Below are 11,314 nucleotides of genomic sequence, written 5' to 3' on the forward strand. Positions count from 1 at the left end.
TGTTTCTTGCCTGGTCAGTTCTAAATGTGACGGATGAAGCACTTTTAAAACTTTTTAAAAGTGTAGAAGCTACGTATAAATATATATATATTTCTCTTAAAATAGCAAATAATATTTTATAATAATAATTAGAAATTGAGGCCAGGAGTGTCTTCACGCGACAGGTTGTGAGTTCGATTCTCACTCGTCTAAGGAAATATTTAATATTTTCATTTCCTTGTTATGGTAACGAGGTAAAGCGCGATGTTGAGTTTCGCCTCTCAACACACAATGCCTTTACAATTCGGAAAGTGGGGAACGGAAAGTGTCTAACACTAGGTTTCTAATTCTGCCTACACTGCCAAGTGCAGGATACAGCGTAAAAATAAAAATAATGTAAAAAGGTTAAAAAATATATAAATTAGCTAATATTATATTTCTAAGATTAATTTTTTATTACATATTCATCGTCCAAGTCATATTTCTTCTTTTTATGTTTCGAATTGTGTTCTTCATCTTTTTTTGATTCACAACATTTTTTACAGCACTGTATTTCATTGTCGGTTTTCCTGATAATATAAATAAATGTTATTTAGAATTAATAAGCATACGCACGTTTTATTTGAATTATTTTTAGGGTTCCGTACTGTGAAATCGACTCCTTATAGGATTATTTATTGTTTGTTTGTTTGTTTGTCCCTCTGACAAGAAACTCAAGAGCTTGTAGAGGTATCAAGTACGAATCAAATGTTAAATATATGGATAGTCCAGTCTATATAATTATCAGCGTGCCTTGCCCACAAAAAAAAATATTTTTGCCGTATATGGGCGAAGCAGGAACTGAACTCGCGCCTATTAGAAGCCACTCAAGCTATGATCACTAAGTCATGCGTTCTTACCAAGCTATTGTTATACGTGTTTGTTATAACTTATGTATATTGTCTATGACAAGAGAATATGACAGAATCTTTCTAGAGATGCTAAAAAAAGTAATAACTTTTCTAAAATATTTTCTATTATTTGCTTGGAAAAGTGCTAAAAATATTTTTATAGAACGAAATTTTTTCATGATTATTTTTCTAATATTTAAAAATATGAAGAAAAAAATGGAAATCTATTACACATATATATATGTACACCTATTAATCTCTTCAAGCAGTATACCACTACATTCTATACATTTACAATGACTTACGGTAAATTTTTAACGATCCAATGACAGAAACAAATGATCTTCATGCCAACAGCTACATGCTCCCCTTCGTAATCTATTCCTCCCACAGTCACCGCGACGAGACGACCCTGTCGTAGAGCTGGCGCGCCAGAGTCTTCCTGTTACATTTGCATATAAATCTTTATATTTCTTTTAACTAAAAGAAAGTTTCAACTTCAGCATGAAGTACTACGTAATTAGCTTCAAGTTGTATTCCGCACATAGCAGGGTAGGCTCAGAGAACCAAGTGTTAAGACACTCCATTCTCACTCTCCGCCGAATTTTTCGAGGCATTGAGTGTTTAGTGGCGGAACTCAACGCTGCGCTGCTTTAGTGCCAGAACGAGGAAATAAACAGCCCCCCTTCGTATTTAATGATATATTAAAGTGTATTGATTATTAATTAGATTATGCAATTTATGCAATGCTTAGTTGCAAATAAATGTTGCATCTTGATATACAAAAAAAAAATGTTTTTTACTTTAGTGATAATCCAAATCTTGACTTTTAGATCATTGATTGGTGGCAGAATTATACATACACATACACTTTCCTGCAGCCACTATACACACCCCGTCAGTGTTGCCTTATCTTAAAAAAACATACTACTAAAAACATTTTAAGTAACATTATTTTCTTAATTTACCTCAGTTATATAGAATGCCTCATTTGCATAACAAAGGATTTCGTTGGGGTTTTCTGAAAATATTTTCTTATTTAGAGCAGCAAAAACAATTGTGATAACATTTTTAAAATTAACAGATAATAAAAAGATGTTTCGTTCAAAATTCATAGTTTTATAATTTACGTAATATAGAAGGTACAAAAATTTCTTTTAGTTTTAATTTATTTATTAATACATTTGAACAAAAATAGATTTTTATTAATATTCTTTACATACCTATTTCGTAAGACTTAGACTTCTCTGTTAATTTAGTACATGTTTGTGGGTTGACAAAGCTGAATATTTCGGCTGTTAAGGAATTTTTCTGCAAATAAATATTCTTTATATATTATTTAAAATGATATTTCTTTGTTAATAATAATTTTAAGTTGGCAAATATGCCGCTAGCAAGAATACTCTTATTCTCCCCAGCTTCAAGCGAACCCAAAGCAGCCTCGGGTTTATCGCCTTGTATTTGACCGCTGCACTAACCAATCGAGAGGACAATAACACACCTACACCTTTGAAGGCCTTGTTTTTCTTTCGTAATTCATTCATCTTTTATTCTAGCTATTTGTAGCTTCGTCCACCACCTCCCGCGGCTCAGGCCATGGCGTGTTGGGTGGCGGTACCCAATGCCGCCTTCGTCGCCACTTGACACACACATACATAATATTATCAGTAAAATCTGATGAATCGGCCGACATCAAGAAATATTTTATCTATGTATACGTATTTTTTGTTTCGAAATGTGGAATAACACTTTAAAATGCAGTAAAATATTTTAAGTAATTTTTATTTATGTATTAAGCCTTACTATTTTAGCTGTCGCCCCATTTCTTTTTCTTATATTTTAAGTTCGCTTTACTAACCTGATTCCCCATTTTGCGTCGCCAATTTTTTTTGTAGTACGACATTCTCTTGAAAGCCTGACGATTTCCCTTCTTTTTATTATATACTTTAGATTTTTTACTTATCTCTTTGAAATGTTTCTGAAATAAATTTTTTTTTAGAAATAGAGAAGTAAAATAAAAGTATCCATAAATTCATAATGTTTTATAAGACAAATATAAATATTACATACAAAACAATAATGTCAACATAAATATTCGTAAGCGGAAATTAAATCTATTTGGGACATTCATTTTGTTTTACAAACGATAATAATTCGATGAAAGGCAATTTATTGGTAAATATTTTTTTATTGTATAACAAATATATATTAAATTCTATTTATTTCTGTTAACAATTCAGTTTTAGTGTTCAGTATTAGTTTTTTCAGTTTTATCCAACTGAATTTTGATCTATGTCTTATTCTTCTTCTTCAGCTTCACATTGCAGGAGACTAGTGTTTAGACACTCCGATCTACAGTTTCCGCCGAATGCTGGAGGCATTACCTCGACACTAGAGCGAAGATAATAAATAATTAAATCGATATTTTAAACAAGGTTAGCTAAGAGTATATTATAAACAGGTTATAGAAGAGTATAAGTAATAAAGAGATAAGGAGATTGGTTACAACCTCTTTATGTTCAAAGGTATCTTGATCCTCTCGACTGGTGAAGCTCGATTCGTTATATGTTTTAGGACGTTGATGAAAATTCTAAAATTAGAATTTCTAAATTTTTATTCTTAAACTATTATTAAAAATACAAATATTTTAAATATACTTGTAATAAATAATTAATGCAATATTTGACACGTATTATTTTTTTTCATCAGAGTGGGGGAAACGAAGACTATGCCTTGTTAATGGGAAATAAACCCACAAAGATGACATGTACAGTTAGGCTAAACAGGAAGGCGGACCCTGGCAGCATACGCTGGGATTAATGCCAGGAGGAAGAAGTTAACAAACTAATGAAGCGTCGTAGCGCAAGAGTGTGACTGTAACGCGACGGTTAGGGGTTCGAACTCCACTCGGGGGATTGTTACTTATTAATGTTTATATTTATTCAATCTAGCACCGCAAAAGCTCGGTGTTGATTTACGATAATAAAGCCACACTTTTCTACACAAATTAATACGTCTGCAAAAAAGAACTTCTCAGATTCTCGTGGTTTACCAGTAACCTTTGAACGTTCCATTATTCGGATCCTGTCTCTATCGTCAGAGCAGCCTGATGATAGTATATGATGAACTAAGTTAAAAACCAGTTATATCTTACTAGATTATCTGCATCAAATGTAGTTTCTCTTTGAGATTTTGTTGGTTTTTTCTTCTTAAATCGTTTTTGCAGTGTAGTTGGCAAATCTTTGTGTGGCTTTCTAGATTTTCGTTTTCTTAGGTGTTTTCGCTTCTTATTTCGCTTAATGTGTTTTGATTTCGAATGCCTAGTTTTATTTATATGCATTTTATGTTTAACGTGGATTTTGACCTGTGCATATATAAATCAAAAGTTAATTTTAAAAAGTTTATCAGATAATCTACATGAAAGCTATTCTGACAATATTAGAATCAGACCAAACTATAAAAAAATATATTAAATATACATTTTTAAATATTTTAATAAAGGTATATGTAAATTATAATAACTTAACTAATAATAAATAATAAAAATATATATTATATAAGTAGTTACGGTGTTTTCTCCTGAATGTATTCTGATAAAAGGTGTAACTTCAAGCTTCCTTTCTCGAACGGCTTCCTTTGAGATATAATGATATGTACATTTGAATGAAGGTACTTTACTAATGTTATATTTATATAATATATTAAAATTTAAAATATTGAGGCAGCGGCAGCGGCACAAGCGTTCGACTGTAAACACTATGGCTGTGGAATTCATTCCCATTTGGAAGAATGAAATATTTTATATTATCATTTCGTCGCTTTGTTAACGAGGCAAAAGCTCGACGGTGAGTTCTGCCACCAAACACATTGTGTGTCTCGAGAATCCAACGGAAAGTGTGAAACGGAAGTGTCTTAATGGGAACAGAGTCTTAGGTAAATGTATTGTATAAAATTATTCATCCTTATTGATAATAGTGATAGTAACAGACAATTTATATAAATACAAGCAAAGTTTAAATGGCTATTTAATCTTTTTTTTAATTTCACCGTTTGTCGCGTATAATAGTATCATAGAATTAAGACACTCCGTTTTTAGCTTTCCACCCTTTTCGGGACACCGCATATTGATTGGTAGAACTTTACTACCAGAAAGGATAAAAGAAAATAATTAAGAGAAAAGAAGGAATAGAACCTACAACCGCCACTACGGTATACGATGATATCAAAATCATATTTTAATATTGTAATTAAACCATTACCATTACACGTCCCATACTTTCGTCTTCATCGGAACATGAAGTTTCAAAGTCACGAGTAGTCATTAATACCTTGAAAACAAATTAAATTAATAAAATTATGACAGAACTCTAGCTTTTAACTATTGAATAGGTATATTTTTACGATATTCTTTTTTTTTAATTTCACGCAGTATCCCGCAAATAGATGGATAGGCAGAGAGAATCTGAGAATGTAGTGTTAAGATACTCCGTTCCCATTTCTTTTTCCATTCGGTGCCGAACAATTTCCTCCAGTGGAAATCGAACCCACAACTTGTTTGAAAAATGGATATATGGCCTGTTGAATATATATATTTTATATATATATATAAATATATATTCATTTTTTTATTCATGCATTTGATATAATATAAAATTAAATAGTTTCTGAGCATTAACATTAACATGAATAGTTCAGTAGTTATTTAATATACATACACACAAAACAATTTTCCCACACTTTATTTTCATTAAAATACCTTCATATTTTAGCCTAAAATAACGTAAACTTTAAGCCTAGACTAACTTTCGACTAGCAAAAGTATTACTGAAAGCACTTTATAAAATAATTTTCAGCGTACTTAATTTATATTATAATTGGAGCCTGGGGATATTTAAATTATTATAAATATTTTTTTGTTGAAATTTTCAAATGAATTCTTAAAAAACCTTTTTTTATTGTGTCATTAAAACAATTAAAAATTATTTTATTATAATAATCAGTCTGTCTTAAAAATTAAACACATTGATAATATAAGAATTCTTACACACTTACACATTGATAATATAAGAATTCTTATTCTTAAATGGTAAAATTTATAAATACTCGTATAAGTACGTATTAAGCTATTTACCTCATCATCATTGCAAGGTCCCCAACTATAGACTGTGATGTCAGAATCTGGTACACTAGTTCTCTCATTTGCCAGTCGCATAACCTTGCCAGGTTTATCAGACATCATGCCAGCGAAAGTATACACTAAAGCCAAGTCTGCCGTCCAACCTCTGTAATTTGGGTGGATTATAACTCGTTCTATTGGTAAATATTGCTCGTAGCCAGCATCGAACATTCTTTTTGTTCCTATTACGACGAAGGAGGCAGTAAGTTCCGCTTTTAATTCATCGGTTGATCTGTTAAGAATAGTAACATTAACTTATAAATTTAAATTAAATTCAACACTAAGCACAACACTAAGCACACACAACACTAATTTAATTTAACACTAAGTGCCCAGGTTCCCTCTGTCTACCTCGATATGTGATCGGATAATCGGTGAAATTATATTAGCCGTCCTATTAAAAAAATCCTCAATAAAGAAAAATCTATATTCCGCCTCGATTTTTACTCAAAATATGGAAAATATATGTACATCAGTACCATTTCAAGTGACCCCCCCAGCTCCCCTTTTATAAAAGTGTCAGATATACTAACAAGCAGTGCGCGGCGGTGATAACTGCGTTATCGTGAATGATGGTCCCGGTGCACGTCCTCTTCGAGCCGTCCGTGTATACTACGCTGGAATAAAATTATATATAATTATTGAAGTGTTTTGTTTATTTATTTTTATTTTACATAATCTAAGTTAGAAAATAGTATATTTTATAATATATTACTAAATAACTATTATTTTCTTTATAGTAAGGTACACAGAATTGCTGGTCACAATGTTGTTATTTATTGTTATTGTTAGTAGATTTTTTTTCAGCTTCGTTTCAGTAAGATAGGCAGAGAGAATCTAGTTTTAAGACACTCCGTTCCTCACTCTCCGCCGAATTTTGGAGGATTGCATGTCGAGTGGCGGAATACAAGTAATATAGTAATATTACTTGTATTATATACTCGAGAGTATTTTTCATATTCTCTATGTTATATAACTAAATTATTATATAAAAGTTATATATAATTAATGTTATACATTACGTACTCAATCAACGCCAAGAACGTGTACGTATCTTCGAAGGAATGTACTTCTTCAAATTTTTCATTTTTCTCAGTTTCAATTTCACTGTCTCCTTCTGTAAATAAACATTTGTTAAATAATCATACACATAACAAATTATGCTTAAAATAAATTAATATTTATAATTGTATTAATAATCACACTTTCAAAAAATATCGTATTGATATATAAAAATAAATATAAAAAGAACATTTTCTGACATTTTTATGGAAATTGTCAGACATGTGCTGGTGGTTGTGGGTTTGGCAAGACAGAGGGCAGCGTTGAGCTCCTCCACTCAATATACCTTAACTGAATTCGGCCGTAACGGGGATATCAAAGTATTTTAACACTAGGTTTTCTTAGCCTACCAGAGGGTAGGCAGAGGCCTGTCAAAATGAAAAGATAGGGAATCTATCAATTCGTGTAGATTAAATAAAACCTTTTCTGTACCACGTTCACTGTGAATTCTTACAAATCCTATATTCACACAAATAACAATCCCGATAACGTTGCTATAAAAATACATTGCGTTATTTCTTTTGCAATAAAATGTGCAAGGTTTACAGTTTAGTTAACACAGATATTTTTATTGCTTTTAAAATCGGTGGGGTTATCTTTGAGGGGTTCTTGCGTTAACCATTTATAGTTAACATACTCTGTTTCTCACGTTACTGAGTGCTTTGACACTAGTACGGGCCATTTAGCTCTCAACTCTGAGATCGATCTTGAGATGTTAGTATCAGAGATATTAGTACTAGTATCGGTTTACTATAACCAAATAAAACAAAAAACTTACGTAAGTACCGAAGTGAGGCCGGAATTTCAAAACGTAATTATTAACCAAATACGCGTGTGATGATAACATTGCCTTTTCCGATGATATCGTAGGCACTGATCATGCAGCTACTTACAAGCGCGATTGCTATTTTGTGGGGAAAGGGGGTGAACTATCAAGTGCAGTATCTGCCGAGGCCTCACAGACCGCACGTCGGTACTTAAAGGTTAACCTTTAACTATGGACGTGATTTTTTTATAACATACATATGGACGTCGGGTCTGTCAGACCAGTGTATTTATTGGTCATATTCCGGCTGTTTTTTAAAGGAAGAAGACAATTTTTTGTTTTAGTTTACACGAATAGCCTCAAATCAAACAAAATCAATATAAATAAAATCGCTTTTTATTAAACTTTACGCATCACAACGATTTAAGTAACTTAAAGTCACAATTTCAGTCTTTGGCCACATAGGATGACTCTTAAGAAAATAATACTATAAAAAAAAGACAGATAATAAAATAAATATTTTTTTAACAAAATATAAAGTCTAGGAAATAAAAAAAATAAAGAAATTACATCTTATGTTATAAAATAAAAATTTTGACAACACCTCAAGATAAGGTACAATTGAACATCGATACACAATGGCTTTCAACATTGTAGGCAAACAGGACGATTGCAGTCAACATAAGTATGTGTTGTGTTTCTATATATCTTTTGGGGGCAAAGTATATATGTTTTTCAAGAACCCAAAACTATTTTTTTAGCTTCATGTTCAATAAATGATAGATCAGATCGCGAAACGCGAGTCAAAGTCATTCTCAATTCTTAGAGTAGTTTAGTATACGAAACGCGTCTTTTTATTTGATAAATTGCTATTTTCTTTATAAAATGTCGTCGTCCAATTCTTTTGTTTGATGTTGATTATAAAGTACCGATATTTTTGTCCCTGACGTGCTAGGTCGATCATTTTTTTCCATTTTATCATAAAAACTAAAAAAAATGAATCTTTTTTAGGTAAATAATATTTATATTACTAAAATATATAACAAACAATGCAAAATAATATATGATATATAACAATAAAAACATTTGAATACAAATAATACAATTAAAATATTAAAGTATATTTTGTAATATTATAAAAATATATGGCGTTTTGAAATCATTCATGTATGGGAAACATGGACGTCGGGTCTGACAGACCCAGACCCCGTTTAGAAAGTTAAATACTCACGTGTTTTGAACCCAGAGACACAACCACTGCTATCTACATTCATTTTGTCACTAATACGAAAGGTACTGAGAGACTCAGTGGCGGAGGTCACCGAGAAGTGGCCGATTTGTAGAATTCGTAGAACTGTCTGGTCTGTCAGACCCGACGTCCATACTTAAAGGTTAAATAAAAATAACTGAGATTATTATTCTAGAAACAGAATAATATTCGAGGCATAGAGTGTTAAGATAATAATTTTCGAATCTTAGAATATTAATCTCAATTATTTTAATTTTTTTAAATATAATGTCCTTTTTTCGGTATTTTTTGTTGGCCCCCTGTGGTTGGTTGTTTTATTTATATCGTAAGTCATTAATTACTTAAGAAACAAGCCTTACCTATAAGGTATAATCAGGTATAAAAACAAAAAAATCTTTCAACATGGAAAGTACTCTACCTCCATTTGGAATCTTCATGATGATATTAAAAAAATATTAACGTAATGTTTAAAGACCTCTTAGATTGGACCCTTAAATAATTTACTTCGTGTTCAATACATCAATATTGAGATTGAATTTGTGAGGAATATATAAAAGAAAAATCTTTTCTGAGCGACGCAATAAAAAGTTATTAAGTTAAGCGAGATCACAAAACTGAACCGTGTTTGGAGGATAAGTTCCCCATTTTATTGTTTTCCAGTTAAGGTAGTCTAGGATTTATTTTAAGGAAATTGTCTATTTACCTTCAAAAAAAACTATGGCAGTTTTAAAAATATTATACATTAATAGATATATGTGAATCTTAATTGAATTGATAGATTAGTCTTTATAAAAATAAACAAGAATATAAGAATATCATATGCTAATAATATCTTGGATCTTCACGATCTTGGAACTCCACATCTTCGCTAAGGAAAAGTGATATATTCCCAACTGAATATGCCTGGCGAAACCCAACGCCGAACTTTATTTTCCAAGATCAAAAAATAGAAAAGTAGAATAAAACTATCATGGCAGACAAGTGTATTATAATTGCGCTAGGACAAAGGACGTAAAATATTTGAAGTAAGTACTCGTATCTATATAGCTATTAGGTGAAGGGTCTTATTAATTTAAAGAATTTGTAATCAATTTTATAAAAGTGACGTTAAGTTCCAATAATCGACGCGTAATGTCTTGAATTCAGGTGGAAGTGTATTGTCTCTGAGTTACCTCTACGTACCCAGCTATATGCGGAATAACGGGTAAAGCTGAAAAAAATCTGTAAAAGGCAATTTTTTATTTAATTTTTTAACAAAAATCAAATTTAAAATGGTCTGGTGACTTTTAGCCATAACTACGGCCTACGAAACAGTTTTTTAACATAATATTGTTATTTTTTTCAACAAGTAGCTCGTTAAATTAATATTGACTTTGATGTTAAATTTATTCAAAATTATTAATTAATTCTTTTGAAAATATTTCAAAGTAAAGTATAACTTATATTATTTAACTTTATTCATGGAGATAAATATTTTCATTATTTAAATTTATTCAAAGTATTCATAAATTATAAGTATTTATTTCGTTTGCCATTTACGGAGCAGTGTAGCGCGTAACTTACAATAATTTGTAATAAATAAGCGCGAAATTTAGCACCCTCGGCTTTCCAGAGTTATTTATTGTGCTCTAGTAGTTTTAGTATTCTAGTACTGCTAACTGAGATTAACTCGTATGCCAATAAAAAATAATGTGAACAACATGAACTATTCCGGAATATTAAATAAAGTATAGGATATAGTACGTATATATTTAGTGTATATTTTTTATTTATCTTGCTTGAGGCCAATTGTGGCGCAGGAAAACCGACAGGTTGTGGGTTCGATTGAGTGGTGGTCTCTGGTGTCGAGGCAAAGCGCGGCGTTGAGTTCTGCCAATCAATATCTCCATTCAGCAGAAAGTGGGGAACGTAGTGTCTAAACACTAGGTTCCTGCCTACCGTGTTTTGGGCGGGATACAGCGTGAAGCTGAAACTGAAGTTATTACTTTATTATTATTATTATTATTTTATTTAATAACTTCATGTTTTAGATAATACAAAACACAGGCCATCTACATATTATAAAAGTAGATATAAATATATAAATTCTTTTAAACCACCCCTATTAATTAAAACGACGTAACAACAACCACTAATCTATTACCAGGCCTAACATATACCCTAGGTAGGTATATATATGTATATATGTGTAC

General features: G+C 31.2%; 1 protein-coding gene across 1 annotated transcript; it reads right to left on the reverse strand.

Moving 5' to 3' along the window:
• Positions 1 to 424: 424 nt before the first annotated feature.
• LOC146540047 (uncharacterized) lies at positions 425 to 7,615 on the reverse strand. The gene is made up of 11 exons (XM_085207960.1): positions 7,540 to 7,615; positions 7,072 to 7,162; positions 6,579 to 6,662; positions 6,001 to 6,277; positions 5,129 to 5,197; positions 4,024 to 4,233; positions 2,728 to 2,847; positions 2,093 to 2,180; positions 1,838 to 1,890; positions 1,175 to 1,311; positions 425 to 548 (listed from the first exon to the last, which is right to left on the reverse strand). The coding sequence occupies exons 1-11, from the start codon at positions 7,613 to 7,615 to the stop codon at positions 425 to 427; spliced, it is 1,329 nt and encodes a 442-aa protein (XP_085064086.1).
• Between the last annotated feature and the right edge of the window lie 3,699 nt (positions 7,616 to 11,314).

The sequence above is a fragment of the Heliconius melpomene genome, chromosome 3, assembly GCF_056956725.1.
Source record: "Heliconius melpomene rosina isolate 202511_hmr_F chromosome 3, ASM5695672v1, whole genome shotgun sequence".
Taxonomy (NCBI): domain Eukaryota; kingdom Metazoa; phylum Arthropoda; class Insecta; order Lepidoptera; family Nymphalidae; genus Heliconius; species Heliconius melpomene.